Source organism: Mustela putorius, unplaced genomic scaffold (assembly GCF_011764305.1).
Source record: "Mustela putorius furo isolate JIRA1106 unplaced genomic scaffold, ASM1176430v1.1 tig00003875_pilon_pilon_pilon, whole genome shotgun sequence".
Classification (NCBI taxonomy): domain Eukaryota; kingdom Metazoa; phylum Chordata; class Mammalia; order Carnivora; family Mustelidae; genus Mustela; species Mustela putorius.
In genome coordinates this window covers 11,576,774-11,595,772 of record NW_025422026.1, presented here as the reverse complement: position 1 = coordinate 11,595,772, position 18,999 = coordinate 11,576,774, and the positions used below count along the sequence as shown (strand labels likewise).

Here is an 18,999-nt window from a genome sequence, read left to right as displayed (position 1 = left end):
TAATGAAAATACAACGGTTCAAAATCTGTGGGACACAACAAAGGCAGTCGTGAGAGGAAAATATATAGCGGTACAAGCCTTTCTCAAGAAACAAGAAAGGTCTCAGGTACACAACCTAACCCTACACCTAAAGGAGCTGGAGAAAGAACAAGAAAGAAACCCTAAGCCCAGCAGGAGAAGAGAAATCATAAAAATCAGAGCAGAAATCAATGAAATAGAAACCAAAAAAACAACAGAACAAATCAACGAAACTAGGAGCTGGTTCTTTGAAAGAATTAATAAAATTGATAAACCCCTGGCCCGACTTATCAAAAAGAAAAGAGAAAGGACCCAAATAATTAAAATCATGAACGAAAGAGGAGAGATCACAACTAACACCAAAGAAATACAAACTATTATAAGAACATACTATGAGCAACTCTACGCCAATAAATTTGACAATCTGGAAGAAATGGATGCATTCCTAGAAACATAAACTACCACAGCTGAACCAGGAAGAAATAGAAAGCCTGAACAGACCCATAACCAGTAAGGAGATTGAAACAGTCATTAAAAATCTCCAAACAAAAGCCCAGGGCCAGACGGCTTCCCGGGGGAATTCTACCAAACATTTAAAGAAGAACTAATTCCTATTCTCCTGAAACTGTTCCAAAAAATAGAAATGGAAGGAAAACTTCCAAACTCATTTTATGAGGCCAGCATCACCTTGATCCCAAAACCAGACAAGGATCCCATCAAAAAAGAGAGCTATAGACCGATATCCTTGATGAACACAGATGCGAAAATACTCAACAAAATACTAGCCAATAGGATTCAACAGTACATTAAAAAGATTATTCACCACGACCAAGTGGGATTTATTCCAGGGCTGCAAGGTTGGTTCAACATCCGCAAATCAGTCAATGTGATACAACACATCAATAAAAGAAAGAACAAGAACCATACGATACTCTCAATAGATGCTGAAAAAGCATCCCTTCTTGATCAAAACTCTTCAAAGTGTAGGGACAGAGGGCACATACCTCAATATCATCAAAGCCATCTATGAAAAACCCACGGCAAATATCATTCTCAATGGAGAAAAACTGAAAGCTTTTCCGCTAAGGTCAGGAACACGGCAGGGATGTCCATTATCACCACTGCTATTCAACATAGTACTAGAGGTCCTAGCCTCAGCAATCAGACAACAAAAGGAAATTAAAGGCATCCAAATCGGCAAAGAAGAAGTCAAATTATCACTCTTCGCAGATGATATGATACTATATGTGGAAAACCCAAAAGACTCCACTCCAAAACTGCTAGAACTTATACAGGAATTCAGTAAAAAGTGTCAGGATATAAAATCAATGCACAGAAATCAGTTGCATTTCTCTAGACCAACAGCAAGACAGAAGAAAGAGAAATTAAGGAGTCAATCCCATTTACAATTGCACCCAAAACCATAAGATACCTAGCAATAAACCTAACCAAAGAGGCACAGAAAACTATAAAGTACTCATGAAAGAAATTGAGGAAGACACAAAGAAATGGAAAAATGTTCCATGCTCCTGGATTGGAAGAATAAATATTGTGAAAATGTCTATGCTACCTAAAGCAATCTACACATTTAATGCAATTCCTATCAAAGTACCATCCATCTTTTTCAAAGAAATGGAACAAATAATTCTAAAATTTATATGGAACCAGAAAAGACCTCGGATAGCCAAAGGGATATTGAAAAAGAAAGCCAACGTTGGTGGCATCACAATTCCAGACTTCAGGCTCTATTACAAAGCTGTCATCATCAAGACAGCATGGTACTGGCACAAAAACAGACACATAGATCAATGGAACAGAATAGAGAGCCCAGAAATAGACCCTCAACTCTACAGCCAACTAATCTTCGACAAAGCAGGAAAGAATGTCCAATGGAAAAAAGACAGCCTCTTCAATAAATGGTGCTGGGAAAATTGGACAGCCACATGCAGAAAAATGAAATTGGACCATTTCCTTACACCACACACAAAAATAGACTCAAAATGGATGAAGGACCTCAATGTGCGAAAGGAATCCATCAAAATCCTTGAGGAGAACACAGGCAGCAACCTCTTCGACCTCAGCCGCAGCAACATCTTCCTAGGAACAACGCCAAAGGCAAGGGAAGCAAGGGCAAAAATGAACTATTGGGATGTCGTCAAGATCAGAAGCTTTTGCACAGCAAAGGAAACAGTTAACAAAATCAAAAGACAGAATGGGAGAAGATATTTGCAAACGACATATCAGATAAAGGACTAGTGTCCAGAATCTATAAAGAACTTAGCAAACTTAACACCCAAAGAACAAATAATCCAATCAAGAAATGGGCAGAGGACATGAACAGACATTTCTGCAAAGAAGACATCCAGATGGCCAACAGACACATGAAAAAGTGCTCCATATCACTCCGCATCAGGGAAATACAAATCAAAACCAAAATGAGATATCACCTCACACCAGTCAGAATGGCTAAAATCAACAAGTCAGGAAATGACAGATGCTGGCGAGGATGCGGAGAAGGGGAACCCTCCTACACTGTTGGTGGGAATGCAAGCTGGTGCAACCACTCTGGAAAACAGCATGGAGGCTCCTCAAAATGTTGAAAATAGAACTGCCCTATGACCCAGCAATTGCACTATTGGGTATTTACCCTAAAGATACAAACGTAGTGATCCAAAGGGGCACATGCACCCGAATGTTTATAGCAGCAATGTCCACAATAGCCAAACTATGGAAAGAACCTAGATGTCCATCAACAGATGAATGGATCAAGAAGATGTGGTATATATACACAATGGAATACTATGCAGCCATCAAAAGAAATGAAATCTTGCCATTTGCGACAACATGGATGGAACTAGAGCATATTATGCTTAGCGAAATAAGTCAAGCAGAGAAAGACAACTATCATATGATCTCCCTGATATGAGGAAGTGGTGATGCAACATGGGGGCTTAAGTGGGTAGGAGAATAAATGAAACAAGATGGGATTGGGAGGGAGACAAACCATAAGTGACTCTTAATCTCACAAAACAAACTGAGGGTTGCTGGGGGGAGGGGGTTTGGGAGAAGGGAGTGGGATTATGGACATTGGGGAGGGTATGTGCTTTGGTGAGTGCTGTGAAGTGTGTAAACCTGGTGATTCACAGACCTGTACCCCTGGGGATAAAAGTATATGTTTATAAAAAATAAAAAATTAATAAAAAAAAAAAAGAATCTTCCTTCATCTCAATGATCCCAGGTTCCTGGGATCAAGTCCCGCATTGGGCTCCCTGCTCAGCAGAGAGTCTGCTTCTCCCTCTCCCACTTCCCCAGCTCACGCATTCGCTTTCTCTCCCTCTCTCAAATTAAATAAAAAATCTTTAAAAAAAAAAATCTTCTGTCTGAATTAGAAATGCCATCCTAGATCCAGAGTACACTAAACACCAGTTCACAACAAGTAACAGGTAGGGGCAACAGGTTATGCAATGGCAGGAGGATGCAATCAGCCAGATCCGGAAAAAGAAAGTGCATCAAGAAAGAGGGATGTGGGGGGCGCCTGGGTGGCTCAGTGGGTTAAGCCACTGCCTTCGGCTCGGGTCATGATCTCAGGGTCCTGGGGTCGAGCCCCACGTCAGGCTCTGCCCAGCAGGGAGTCTGCGTCCCCCTCTCTCTCTGCCTGCCTCTCTGCCTGCTTGTGATCTCTCTCTCTGTGTCAAGTAAATAAATAGAAAAAAGAAAAAGAATGAGGGATGTGGGTGGGAGGAGCCTGTTAGAAGGAACTATCTCCAAAATATACCATGAGATGGAAAATGCAAGGTGCAGAAGAGTGTGCTTGCTGTATTTGTGTTGCAAGCGACAAAACATGATCTATTCATTTTTTGTAATATGAATTTTCTCATTTTAGAAAGATCCAAGAAATAGGGTTACCAGTTTTTCAATTTGGAGCCTTGTGAATGTAAAATTTATTCACAACAATTACAATGAAAAATGAAAACATGGTAAACTTAAAGTTGACTCTTGGGTGTATTCTGAATGCTATCTAAAACCATGTATTCTCAGGGCACCTGCGTGGCTCAGTGGGTTAAGCCTCTGCCTCCGGATTGGATCCTGATCTCAGGGTCCTGGGATCGAGCCCCACATCGGGCTCTCTGCTCATCGGGGAGCCTGCTTTCCCCTCTCTCTCTGCCTGCCTCTCTGTCCACTTGTGATCTCTGTCTGTCAAATAAATAAATAAAATCTTTTTTAAATAAATAAATAAATAAAAGCATGTACATGGAGCACTGTCCAAACCACGTCAATTTCTTTTTTAAAAAAAAAGAGGAAAATAAATCTAAAGAAAATTCTGACTACACTTAGGACACTTTGAAATTCTCCTTCCTTCAGTAGTTATCTTTAAAAAGAAGATCTAAAGCACAAATAATTCTTCCCTGGTGTCAGTGAACACTGCAAGCCAGACACCATGCTAAGTGCTTCCGGTGAATGGAATCAGCCAGGAACCACTCAGACCCTCAGGGGCAGACACTGCTCTTCTCCCCTGCAAATGAGAAGGCTGTGAGGGGATAACTCGTCCAGCCCAATTGTAACAAATGCTAGTGCCAGGAAAATCTCACTGTAACAAAAATGTTTATAATATTCACCCCATATTTTATTTATTACAATTAACTCTCTAAATCCTTTAAGTCCGCCATAACACCATCCATACTTGTATAACCAAGACGACTCGTGACGCTAGTGATCTGTAATGTCCTCATCTGCAGCCAAAATACAGATGCATCCACTCGGCTCTGCCCACTGAAGACTTTACATCATTCAAACCAATCTAAGGTTTCTGTAGCAACATCAGAAGAAACCACTTCCGTCGCTCATTCCTCTCCATTCCCCACCTTCTGCAAATCGACTTCATTTGGGAACAGATCTCTGGGATCTTACAACACTGAGCTCACATCAGGGCAGGTCAGAATACATACCTCAAAGGATTTGGGATGCATGGGATAGAAGCCTGTTCTTCAAAAACAAAGCCCAATAGAAGCACAATCCCCAGTCCGCAAGTGCTGGGTCTGGGAGAACTTACCCTCGCTGGCGTTTTCCTTCAGCTGCTCTTCATACTCCTGCATGGCGGACACACAGCTGTTGTGAATCAGTTCCCCCAGGCGTTTCAGATCTGCTACAGACTTATCTACCAGCTCAGCATCTCGTGCTATGCACTCCAGCCTGAGGAAGGACAAATACAGCGACAGATCAAGGCCCTGTGCCCACTTCTCTAATGTCCCAGGAGATACCCCTGGGCTCATATAAGCCTGCTCCTGCAAAAAAAAAAAAAAAAAAACCACATTACATTCTTCTCAACTTTATTGATCATTCCAAGGCTCCAGCAAGAAAGCCTCCAACAGTTTCTGAGGGCTAACCCACTCATTTTCCATCATCAGGAACTGTGATTTGGAATAGCCCACAAAGTAATTTCAAAGAACACAGGGGAAGGAGTCAGCTTTCTCTGCTAACTAGATGGACTGCCTGACAGTGCAGTAGAAGTGCCAAGGCGGTCTGCACTCTTCTGCTGCCTTGTGCTCACTTTCCTCTCTCCAGCCTACTTTCATTCTTTACAAAATTCCTAGAAGCAAAGTACAGTATGTTTCAGTGATCTCATACGGAGCATGAGAACACATCAATGTCCAAAAATCAGTCTGCCAGAAGGGGCCAGAGGCACTCTTCAACACCGTGGTGGTTTTTATGGTCCCTACCTCAGATAAGCATTCTATCCTGGGTGGCCAGCAACAACCCTGGAGAGGTGCACCTGACCTTCTTGGCTCCACTGCTACTACTGCTACCCATCACGGCTTTCTCTCCAAATGGAGAAGACAAACACAAAACACACAGGCTGTAATTTCCTTCCACTCCATGAGTTTATCAGGAAGAAGAGAAAGGCATCTGCTATTTCCGTCAAGTCAATACTATTATGTATGGGCTATATTGCTGATTCTGGACAAAGCAAAATAATGAACTAGTTGAGGTAGTCTTTTGTTAAAATCCAACTTCTGAGTTCATTTCCTGAATGCCTGTAAAATAGTAATGACAGCCAACCCTCTAGTAAATTCCTGCTGGCAAGATGTTAATTACACTTAATCCCCATGACACCCTACTAAGAAGTAGAAGACTACAAAATCACGAATTTACATTACTAAATAAGGACTAAATACGTGCATTCTTCCAAATGGAATTATCTGAACATCTCTTCTGGAAATCATTTCCCTGTATTCTGCATGTACTTGCTTCCTGTCCACTCAAGCAAAATCTCTGTACAGATGGTCATTTTTGGCATCCCTCCCCAAAAGGACGTGTACAATCACACAAGATATAAATATTTGTAAAAGAATGTTTCCAGGATGAAAAAAAAAAAATTCCCAGCATTAGTATTAAGTGGGAAACAGTACCCCCCCAAAAAAAGCCTGCTACATAATAAACGTGAAAAACAGGTGACGAAGGAGCTTACCGTTCAAGAGGGAGACCAAACTTCTTATATGCCTTGATGAACCTGAGAACACAATCAATAAAACACATTAAAAAACAGAGGCTTTGGCTCTGTTAGTGCAACATATCCTGTGGCGAATGGACCATGCCGCACACACTGTGTGAAAACAGACTGAGCCCAAACCATGTAACTGCCACTCAACAAAAGAATGCTGAATGTCTTTGAAACTGGTCCGCTTAAAATAATGAGTGCTAAAGATGCAGTAAAATGAAAGATCAACGTTAATTCTCAATGACTGATCAAGAAACCGTTAAGGGATGTAAAAGATAACGGTGATCTAACTCTAATAGTACTCTTTTTTAGAAGGTACAAGTTTATGGAATAAACTTGTTTACATTTACGTAATTAATGATTCAACCCCAACTTCTGTGATAAGACCCCAATATGGTTAAGAGCTCTATCTAGGGACTGTATATTCCATACAGTAATATTTATTATTTTCTGGTCCATAATACAACTGTAAGATTTTTAAGACTGCCTCAAATACTTCCAGGAATAAGGCAAAGTAAAATAAACATGTGATTTAAAACTTCTTAGATAAAACTACTTTGGAAACTCTGCTGACTTCTTCTTCCCGACCTTGTCTCCAAACAAAAATCCAAACAATCCTTCCACAGATCTCTAGCCTAAACTCTACTGTACGTCAACCGTGTCATCTGTTTCCCTCCTTAGAACCAATCACTAACACTTTCACTGAAAAGCAACAATCACTGTACTCGTCCACGTCACTGAAATCGTCTGGTTAGGCAACAATGTAAGGTGAAGTACTTTGGGGGGATAAATGGAAACAGAGAACACAGCAACTAAAAAAAAGGGGACGGGAATGAGCAGGCCCACGGCTGGGAATCAATACTAAGGAAGAGCATGGACAGAAGGACTAGGAAAGTGAACGTGAAGCGTATTCCTCAAGTCTACACTTCTCCTTATTAATATACACTGAAATATTTCATGTATAAAATAATATGATGTTTGGGGATTGCTTTGAAGTAATCCTAGGAGGGAGAAGCATTTCTGGAATGGTGGAGTAAGAACTTCTGAAATTCTGCTCCTCCATGAAAGCAGAAAGAACACTGGCAAAACACTGCCCCCTATGGACGTTGTTAGAACTCTGGCGTTTACTCAAGCAAACGGCCGGAACTCAGTTAAGAACGAACTGAAAGCTCTCTGGCATTTTACCTTTGCTCTATTGCCATGCTCCTCTCTCCACACTCCAAGCCAGCCTGGAAGACCATCATCTTTGTAACTACAGTAGTTGTCCAAAGCAGCAGCCTATCAGCCACTGGAGGAGGGAGAACAGGCCTGGAGCGACCCCAAAGCTCTCTTCCCTGAGAACATGCTAACATGCTCTGACCTGGCACCACCCTGAGAAGCTCCATTCTCAGGCCTGCATTCCCTGACCTGTCTGTGAAAATGACCGTCCAGAGTTCATTGGTGAAAACAATTAGAAGCAAAGCTTTAAGACCATAGCTACTTCAGGCAACATAACCAATTTGGGGTAAGAACAGGATGACCAAAAACTGAAAAGGAAAAAGTGATGGGAATGCCCACAGGGATCTTTGGAAAGCTGACGTGTTCCTGAAAACCTATAAAACCACGCATCAGAGCAAGGGCGTGTGCATGCACAGGGAAGACCTGAAGTGGTTCACCTGTCACCTCCAACCAGTCCCAGGCTCTGTGCAAGCAAGAACTGATAACGAGGCAGAGCCGTACCATGCCTGCCAGACCACTGAAAACATGCCCCCGATAAACACACCGGCTTGAGGCATTTAAGCAAATCTCTGTCCAACCATTAGCTAATGGCTAAGCTAGATGAGCAGAGACTTGAAACCATATGACAAGGAATACAGACTTCGCAGAACTAGTCCGGGAAAGTGACTAAACGATAAAAAGCAAACAGCAAACACAACAAACTGGCTGTCAGGGGAAATCTGATTTCCACACCTGCCACACTGTACTACTTACAATGTCCAGTTTTCAACAAAAATTATAGAAAACACAAAAACAAAAAAGTAGGACCCATGCACAGGGGAAAAAAAAGCAATCAATGAAAATGCTCCCTGAGAAAGTCCAAAAGTTGGACTTCTAAAACAAAGAAGAAATTAAGACATTCACAAATAAACAAAGATAAAGAATTTGCTGCTATCAGACTTGCCCTAAAAGAAATACTAAAGAATCCTTCAGGCAGAAATCAAAGGACACCAAACGGTAACTAAAATCCACACAAAGGGGGCGCCTGGGTGGCTCAGTGGGTTGAGCCTCTGCCTTCGGCTCAGGTCATGATCCCAAGGTCCTGGGATCAAGCCCCTCATTGGGCTCTCTGCTCAGCGGGGAGCCTGCTTCCTCCTCTCTCTCTGCCTGCCTCTTGCCTACCTGTGATCTCTGTCAAATAAATAAACAAAATCTTAAAAAAAAAAAAAAACCTGTGTTGACAGGTTTATAAAGGGTAAAGATATAACTTCGGTGACAATAACAACACAGGAGTGGGGAGAGGAATGAAGTTATACTGGAGTAAAATTTTAATATACCATTAGAATTAAGGTGATAATAATCCAAACTACACAATTCTAAGTTAAGGTACTAATTATCATCTCGAAGACAACCACTAGGAAAATAACTTTGAAAATATAGTAAAAGAAACTGTATAGGAGAATGAGAAACACCAAGAAAAACAAGGGAATTAAAATGGTATATTAAAAACTAACCTACATAACACAGAAGATGGTAGTAGTGGGGGAATAAAGGAAAGAGACACAAGACATAAAGAAAATAGCCAAATGCAGATATAAATTCTATTTTGTCAATAAATACATGAAATGTAAATGTGATTAAAGACTCTGATCAAAAGGAAGAGACTGAGGGATGCCTGGGTAGCTCAGTGGGTTAAGCCTCTGCCTTCAGCTCGGGTCATGATCTCAGGGTCCTGGGATCGAGCCCCGCATCGGGCTCTCTGCTCAGCGGGGAGCCTGCTTCCTCTCTCTCTCTCTGCCTGCCTCTCTGCCTACTTGTGATCTCTGTCAAATAAATAAATAAAGTCTTCAAAAGGAAGAGACTGAAAGAATAGATTTTTAAAAATGATAGAACTACATACTGTCTGCAATAGACACAAGCCAGACTCAAAGACAGGCATAATGAAATAAAAAAGATAATGTGCATACAATATCCAAAAGAGACCTGAAGTGGCTATACTAATACCAGATTTTTTAAATGAACTTTAGGACAAAAATTATTACTGGAGACAAAAGGACATTTTATGAGGACAAAAGGGCCAATCCATCAGATAGAAGACATATCAGCTATAAAATGCATGCACCTAACGAGAGCCCCCAAATACAGAAGGCAAAAACTGGCCAAAGCAGAGGGAGAAATAGACAAAACAGTACCAGGTAGAGACTTCAACACCCCGTTTTCAGTAACAGCTAGAACTACCAGGGAGACGATGAGTAAGGAAATGGAAGACTCAACCCAGAATCAAACATCTGTAGGACACTGTGTGCACCTACAGCAGAATACATATCCTTTTGAAAATAATCCTGAGGGTAAGAAGGAAGAGGATGTTACATAGAAGACCGACTACAAATTCAGAATGGTTAAGATGATAACATGGTAAGTATGGGGGTAAATACCCTCATCTGTCAATGTTTGTATATATTTACACTAATAAATTAAACAAAGCAAGAAAAAACAAACAATGGTAACGTTTAGAGGAAAATAAAGACTTCATAGTTTAAAACACATTGACCTAGAAGACTATCTCATTTAATTACAATATGGATTGGCTCAGAAAGCTGCCTTCATACTGTTTTCTTAGCCTAAAATAAAAAATATCATGCAAAGTGGTTGGAAAAATGGCTTATGCAACAATTTTACATCTTTTCGGAGGGTGTTGTGTGTGAATTAAATACCAACAACGTGCAGTACATAGAGACAGTAAGATACTACATCAATCAGATACTAAAATCAATCAGACGCGGGAAAAAGGCTGCAGAACAGTATTCTGGGTGCTCAGAAACCAAACCACCACCAAACTGGCATCAGTACTAACACTGACAGGAAGTGAACTTCAGAGACGAGGGGTATGAGGGCAGCGTTATCCGTACCATTTTAATTTTTTATATTCACACTCTTTCTTTAATACACACAGACAGGTGTGCGTCTCTATGTATGTTTGCATGTATGTATTCCTATTCTTAAATAAAAACAAGTAAAGGCTCAGGCCAAGTTTGCCTCCAACTGTCTCTTTTGCCTTGGCTGGACTTTGGTGAAATCGCTCAGAGTAACCAGAGAACAGGAAAAAAAACAAGAGCTGTGCAATGCGAGAGCGAGCTCACGTGAGGAAAACCCTGCAGGGCAGAGTCTTCTGAAGACTTGGGGCATGACTCCATCCCCTGCCTTCCTTGCAGGTACCAGCCCCTGCCCACCCTGTCTTCAATGTCAGCAACGCCATCAGCCCACCTCTCGCAGCATGACCTCCTCGCACACTCCAGAGAGAGCAAGCAGACCCTCCACCAACCTTCGGATCTCAGCGTCAGTAAATCCCTCGACAAGGTCCTTCCGCACGCTTCGGGGGCGCCCTCTGCGCTTTGGCTTCTTGTCATCATCAGAGTCATCCGTCTCGCTCTCAGAGGCAGAGGATCTCTGCGCCTGCCTCTTAGACTCAGTGTCAGAGTCACTGTCATTTGTCTGAGCCTGAAAAGGCAAAGTCACATTGTAGCATGGGCCAGCTGCAAGAGTCCAAGGGACTAAAACCAGCCCATCTTAATTCTTTAGAACTCAGAACTTTTCATCATACTGGACAAGTCCAATGTGGAGGCAGGTGTCCTGTAAAGAAGGAACATCTGCTTGGGACAGTTACCTTCCACAGACGTAGTGCAATGTAATGACAAGTGAAATGGAATAAAAGTATTTGAATTGTAGGTTTGTTTACTTCCTTAGGTAAGTTACCCCTCTGTGCCTTGGTTTTCCATTTGTAAAATGGGGATAACTACCTATTACTTGCGTTTTCATGAAGATTAAATGAGTCAACAGTGTAACAGCACAACTACGCCTGGCACACAATTACTGCTCAATCAATACCAGCGACCATTAGTGAACAGGATCTGCTAGGTCTAACAAACTGGCTGATAAAACTTAGTCTAACCTACTTCAATGTTGCTGCAAAAATCAAATGAGATCATGCTTGTAACAGTGCTTTGTAAGCTGTGAAGTATATGTATGTTTTTTGTGTGTGGTTATATAATTTCTTAGTAAGTATTTATAACAAGTGCCACAGATACTTAAAGGCAAAAAGAGGCTGGCTCTGAAAGTCAAAGGCACTGTCAGAGCCAAACAGGTTCTGATTTCCACAGCAAAATGCAAATGTCTTGCCAAATTCAGATCCCATCCATTTGTCTCACCAAGAGCCAATTTACAAAGCTCAAATGTCTCACGGGTGTACTCGGGCACTCCACATTTTTCTATCTTCCTCTGCTAGGTTCGCTATAAAATACCTGCCTCCCATGACCAGGTAACAGTGCGAAGCCTCTTCCTTGAGTAATTAGCACTACTGTAGCCTTTACGACCTAAGAGGTCCTTTCTTATCTTCCAACTCCCTCACTCACCTTTTTAGTGGAACTCCGAATTCGAGGAAGCATGTAAATTTCTTCCAGCTCCTTCTGACGCTCTTCCTCCTCTACTTTTTTCCTCTGCTCCTCCGGAATGATCTCATCCCAGTCCTTGTGAGGACGCTCTTCCAGCTCTTCTTCGTCTTCCATTGTTGCGAAGTTGGCAACCTGAAAACAAATGGACAACTAACTCACTCTGACATCTCCCTGTTTCCCAAACACCATCTGCTAAAAACACCAACTCACCCAGAATTTTTAATCTAAGACTCTATAGGTAGTACCAGAATTCCTATGATGTTATACAATCAGATAATCAATTTTCTGCTAATCTCTCCCTTATCCTCCCCCCCAAATATCTTGCCAAACCCCAAGTTCATCAGAAATTACTAAAAATTAGAGAAACAGATATAAGGATAAAATGGTCTTATAAGTTAAATCATACATATTTTCTAGTAAATATACTAACTGGAAAATTTAGGTTTACTTATTAGATTATCAAATGCTGAATACTTAATACCAATCCATCATGAAGTTACAGTTCTAAATTATAAATTGCTATTAAATAGCACTCATTTGGAACAATGCATAACTAAAAGCCCTAGCAATCAGTAGCCAACTACCTATCTTACTCATTTTTATCAGAAGTACAGAAACTAAAAAAAAAAAAAAAAAGTACAGAAACTAAAAGTATGTAATGATTTCATACACTCAGAAGTGTACTCTACTATTAGAAATCAAAATAAGAATTTAAAATGCAAAAAATTCAAACAAACCTAGAAGAATACTCTATTTACAACATACCAAATACCTATTACCTGGCATCAGTCTGTACTGAAAAGATATGTATATCCCAGAAAGAAAAGCACCTAAGTGTATATATTTCAAAGACTCAGCCTGCAGCTACACGCAGATACATTTACCAGCTCCACCGGCTTATGAGCAGTAGGGGGCAGGCCCTGGGCATGGGCTCCACATCTTTTTTATTCCTTCCCACACAGTCTTTAAGGGTACAATCAAGTACAAAGAGCTTTTGGATTTTCCATTCCTCAAAGTCATTTGGAACTGACAGTGAAGTCATAAGTTTATGACTTTGGACCACAATTAACTCTAATTTCCATCACAGATACTATGATCTTCACAATCAGATTTTTTTTAAATTCTAAGACAAAGACAACAGGTGTAATTTCTTAGATTGAAAACATTTTTTTGTTTTATGAAAATGAATCATTTGAACAATCTCTTAAATTAACTAGTATTTATAATTACTTTAGATCTGACCTTTAAAACAGCCAAATGAAAATGACATAAATGATGTAAATATATACATTAGTGGTTCACGCAGTTGAGAAATGAACTTTTCTGAAGAGGATGCAGAATGGTTACCCATGCAGAATGGGCCACACACTACAGGCCAGACCACCTGCCAGGATGTGATCACAATTCCACATGTGTGACCTTAGGAAATCTACTTGACCTGTCTGTGCCTCAGGTTCCTTATCTCTAAAGGAATAAAATAATGCCCAATTCATCCTACGGTTGTAACAGGGCTTGATACACACAGCAAGGAATACGACTATTAGTTATGTTTACTTAATAAAACTATAATCTTAAGTTATCTCAAAAAAAATTTTGCTATGTTTCCAGTATGTTAGAGTTAAAAAAAGAGAAAAAGGAAAAAAAGAAAGGATTAGTGGAAAAAACAAAGTCAACTCAGCTGAAGCACTCCAGAAATAAAAGAGCCCCTAGATAGGAAGACTCCTACTGTGAACTAAATCACTTGACCAGGTGCTAAAATTAACAGCCAAAAGAGCTTCAGCAAGGCAAAAGTCAACAGCTGACCACTTTCGATTAACCTGCAATATGCAGACATTTTTATACCTAAGTCATCATATAATATTCTGACTAAAACATTATCATGAAGATTACTTCTCTTTAAAAGGGAGCAATAGGGACACCTGGGTGGCTAAGTCAGTTAAATGTCTGCCTTCAGCTCAGGTCAGGCAGGATCCCAGGCTCCTGGGACGACAGAGCCCAGAATTCAGCTCCCTGCAGCAGGAAGTCTGTTTCTCCTTTTGTCCCTCCCCCGCTCATTCTCTCTCTCTCAAATACAAAAATAAAATCTTAAAATAAAAAATAAAAGGGAGCAACAGTCCTGGAAGTGGAGTCTGTTTGAAAAGGTAGTAATTCACCTTAAACCTCAAACACACTGACTCTGATCCTAGAGTTCTCTGGTCTATTCAACAGTTCCTTCTGTGTTCTTCCTCTGAGACGACTTCTACCTGTGGCCAACCTTGGACCTCGTACTGCTTCCTTCCAACACCTCACTCATGTCTCCCTCAATCCTACAGAATCTACTGAACTTAACCATTACTGGAACCTTCAGGTCTCTCCTGCTTCTCTAACCCATACAGAACGAACTCATGCCAATTCTTTCAACCATATTCTCACCTGAGATCGGGAAATCCTTGCCAGTTTGACTCTCCTTAGTCTCTCAAACCCATCTTGGGACCACGCTGGGACCATGAAATGATCAGACCCTCTGACCTCATGTACTTGCTGGAGAAAGTCATAGGACCCTGCTGAGCAGCTCCAACATGAAGTCTTACCTTCCAAATACAGCTCACTCCCTATCATGTTCCTCCTACCCGGCACAACCCCTGGCTGTCCCAAATCATTTCTACTTTACTTGCTTACTAGGAATTATGGTCACGAAGGAAGGAATCCCACAACTCTCTCCCCTCCTATTCCCTAAAGTGTACTTCCCTTTTTCATTTGAAGGCCAACTGCGCCACCTGTCTTTATTACATCCCTTCCAGTCTCTTCTAAGGCAATGTACTATCAAATTTTCCTCCTTGCCTTAAAACTTCCAATCTCCCCCTATTCTCAAGCTCTCTCCTCAACCTGGAGACATTATAACATCTTTCAAAACCCTTTCCTTGCTTGACTCTTCTATCCTCATACATCACCTTCACTGTACTTTTTATGAGCTTTTAAATTACCTCCACCACACTCAATGCTGCCACCTCCTCTTCATCTGGTCCCCATCTTCTGCACTTAGTCCTGATCTCATTTAATTTTGTTATATCAGATACTACCCATAATAGCCTTTAAAACAGCACACACACACACACAAAACACCAAGTCAGCAAGTGCTTACTGCCACCTTCTGCTTTCTGCCTCTGACCCCTCTTTGTCAGCTGATTCTATCACTGTCTCTTCCACAACACTGTCCACGCTTCCCAGAGCTCTGAACCATCTGGGTCTCCACCTGTCCCATGGAGGCACATTCTTCCCTCTTCGCTAACTTTTCCTCTATCCCCTGACTCTGGGCAGGACAGAGCACGTCAGCGATTACCTCCACGTAGAAGATTACGTCTACGCTCATAACACCCCTGGAACTCAGGACGAGAAAGAAAGGAGCCGAGTCAGGTAAAGGAAAAGCAGAGCGCCTTGCGTGCAGGAAGTACTCGCAGACATCAGTGGTTGCTAGCTAACGAATCGGTGCTGAGGACCCCCTCCCACAGTGAGTTCCATACCTTAAACTGTGACAGAAGCTCATCTGTTGCACTTGTTGACACTTCGTTCTCTCTGGTTTCAGCCAAGCGCAAAATTTCATCTATGTCCATTTCCTAAGGGACACCAACAATACAATACGGTGAAGAGGCAACAGTCATCAGTATGGACTGAAAACACTCGATGCAAATGAACCAAATTTCTTTCCCGGGATCCCATCCACCTAAAACAGTACTTGGGTTAAAAAAACTATATCCTTCAAGTAATTACTGTTCTTTACGAAAGCCTCTAACACAGACTCAGCATCTGCTTCCAGAGACACTGAGACTCTCACAAATACTTGTCAAAGAAGTTTTTTCTGGGCGCCTAGGTGGCTCAGTGGGTTAAGCCTCTGCCTTCAGCTCAGGTCATGATCTCAGGGTCCTAGGAATGAGTCCTGCATCGGGCTCCCTACTCAGCGGGGAGCCTGCTTCCTCTTTCTCTGCCTGCCTCTCTGCCTACTTGTGATTTCTCTCTGTCAAATAATTAAAACCTTTAAAGAAAAAAAAGTTTTTTCCTCGTTCTTAATTACCTGAGGCTCTGACTCCTCCCCTTCCAGTTCTTTGAAGAGATCCTCTGCTCCAAATTTCAAAATAGCTGTCAGCTCTTCTTTATTAAAAGGATTTGAGCTATAGAAAAAAAAGGTAGTTGTAATCTCTCAGGAATGTCAAATAACCACCATCAAGTTCCACTATAAAATAGCCACCCCTCATAAACCGGTGAAATCACTGGTGAAAACATAAATTCTGCCCCAAGAAAAATGATCTCTCAAAGATTTCATTTTTTTTTAATCCCCATGATGAGTCTGTGATGGTAAACCTAACCTAGTGGAAGACTAGAAAATGAATTGTTTTCCTGATGGCTCATCTATTACACAATCAAGCAAGAAACTTAATTAGCAACATGAAAGCGGAGAGTTCTTTGCTCTTTGTCTTTTGACTCAGGAAGTTATCATTTACCAAGAATTTTCAACCTTCTCAACTCTGGTCTGAAGCTTTTACCATTTAGGTTGCTTTTGAATGGATTTAGGGAAGGGCTCATTTGATTTCTACCTGTGACACAGCTTCAGGACTGCCGCAGAAGACACTGAACAGTGTGGTCAAAATGTGAACTCGGTCAGAGAAATAGCCGTGCTTCTAAATAAAGTCAACTGAAACCTGACTATTTTCCTTCTACACCCTTCTGTTTCCAACTGGAAAAGTAATCTCCACACAAACATTTTTACCAGTAGTAAGAAAAGAGTCACCAACTCCATCTGGCAGATTCTTGCTACTGATACCTTCAAGGCAACTCTGCACTGGGCTGAAAGCCTAAGGAAGGACACACACCCGCCACTGCTGCTGTGTCGAATGTCACATGCGGAGCCAAAAGAAAGGCAAGAGAGAAGGCCAAGGAGGAAGGAGAGCTGAGAGCACAGGGTTGAGAAGCAAAAAAGAAAAAACAGGGAAAGCACGATAAAATGAAAATGACATCCTCTTGTGGTCTTGGCCTGGCCTCTTCTAGGTAACTAATAGATAACGTCAATTATAGAGAATCCTATTAGAAGGACGAATTCTATCAAATGCTGATGTAAAACTGACTTGGATCTGACCACCTCTTCCACCTTTCTAGAACTTACTTGGACCTTCCTGAGTTGTTTTCCAGAACCGTCCGGCCAGTGGTATCCATACGCTGAATCACCAGATGGTCCAATACCATCTTCTTTTTGGCCCGTTCGATGATCTCCTCCTCCACAGTCCCCTTTGTAACCAAGCGGTAAATATTTACCTGTAGAAGAAAGAAATGTTATGTTTATACCTGATCACCAAAAAAAAATTACCTCTATCTAAAACCAAGAGGAAAAATAAGAACTTATTTCTCTTCTACCAGAAATGACTATAAGCCATTCATCCAAAAGGCGGCTTAATATTTTTACTGTAACAGGTTATAGTCTTAAATAAAACCGCCTCAAAAAAACTGTTACTACAGCCTATTCTAATGATAAAAATCTTGCTAAAGAATAATTAGTTTCATGATATAAAGTTTCACCAAACCAAACCTTTGGTCGAGTATGAAACTTAGTTAGGAGTTACCCATTACTACAGCAGACTCTGAGATTCACACATGAAGGAAACAAGCATGTATTTCCCCAACATAGCTCAGAGCTAACACTCTCACATATAATAAAGTAGACCACCTTGGAACAATGTTAGATTATTTAACAACTTATCCACATTAAAATAGAAAAACATTCCAGTTCTAAATCTATTCATCATCTCTCTTTCTTGGGGTAAACCTGGAAGTCACTGGTGACATAATTTCCAAACAGAAAAATAGAATAGTTCCCTAGGAATTTCCTCTTAGCCCCAAAGACACCTTCTCTTACTAGTTAACAGACAGGCTCTACCCTTGGGGAAATGAAAGCAAAACAAGAAAGAAGCATTTTACAAACATCCTAAAAGAGCTAAATAACCACCCCCTCTTTTCTGATTCCCCCAAACCATGTCCATATGCGTCTCTCCACCAACCTGCTTCTTCTGACCAATTCTATGGGCTCGGGCTTGTGCCTGCAAGTCGTTCTGGGGGTTCCAGTCGGAGTCAAAGATGACAACTGTGTCCGCTGAAGCCAGATTGATTCCCAGGCCACCAGCCCTTGTCGAGAGCAGGAAACAGAAGTCCTGTACACAATGCAATACACTACTTTATGCAGTGGCCTTCTCAGAAACACTTTCACAGTCCAATAAGCCCTTATACCTGGAAACCCCTGCAGGTGTGGAGAAAAGTGAGATATGATGGACAAACTTTATGGAGGCTACAAGAAAGCCAGGGACTTGATGGCAGAGGGAATTTTAATTTCATAAGCGGAAAGAGTCAGTGCAGGGGACAAAGGAGTCAAGCTGATTCTGTTAAGTCGACCAGAACAAAAGAATTAATGTTCTCTCCTGGCTAAAGTAAGTGTTAACAAGCAATTAACAAAATCCAGAACGTAATTAGCAAGGGGATCATTCCAGCAAATTGTCTACACACTTACTTTCTGGGTAAATGTGGATCATACCATGTAAGGTAGTCGGTGTGAGCAAGGACACTTTCTTGTTAGGTGGGCGAGGAGCACACCAACACTGCACTAACAGATCGCGTGCTGGGACGGCCGGGAAGCACGGGGTCCTCGACCAGCACAGCACATGCACACAGAAAACCAGAGCACCTGTGGCCGAAGAGCCACATGTGGGAAAGACTCGGGCTCTCACATATTCCGGTTTCCTCAGCAACAACAGAGACTGAGCAGGCACAGTACACCTGCCTGCGTCTTACAGCTCAGCAAATATGGGGCAGGAGGCACAGAGC

At 41.5% G+C, this 18,999-nt stretch overlaps 1 protein-coding gene across 14 annotated transcripts in view; it reads right to left on the bottom strand.

Annotated features, from left to right (window-relative positions):
- CHD2 (chromodomain helicase DNA binding protein 2) overlaps positions 1-18,999 on the bottom strand; it is a 137,436-nt gene that overhangs the window by 35,010 nt on the left and 83,427 nt on the right. For all 14 annotated transcript variants that reach the window (XM_045067161.1, XM_045067156.1, XM_045067162.1 and 11 more), the window contains 8 exons: positions 18,183-18,332; positions 17,294-17,442; positions 16,208-16,304; positions 15,660-15,752; positions 12,121-12,291; positions 11,034-11,209; positions 6,485-6,526; positions 5,069-5,208 (listed from right to left, as the gene is read on the bottom strand). In XM_045067161.1, the coding sequence (XP_044923096.1) occupies positions 5,069-5,208; positions 6,485-6,526; positions 11,034-11,209; positions 12,121-12,291; positions 15,660-15,752; positions 16,208-16,304; positions 17,294-17,442; positions 18,183-18,332 (1,018 nt within the window). The remainder of the gene's footprint in view (positions 1-5,068; positions 5,209-6,484; positions 6,527-11,033; positions 11,210-12,120; positions 12,292-15,659; positions 15,753-16,207; positions 16,305-17,293; positions 17,443-18,182; positions 18,333-18,999) is intronic.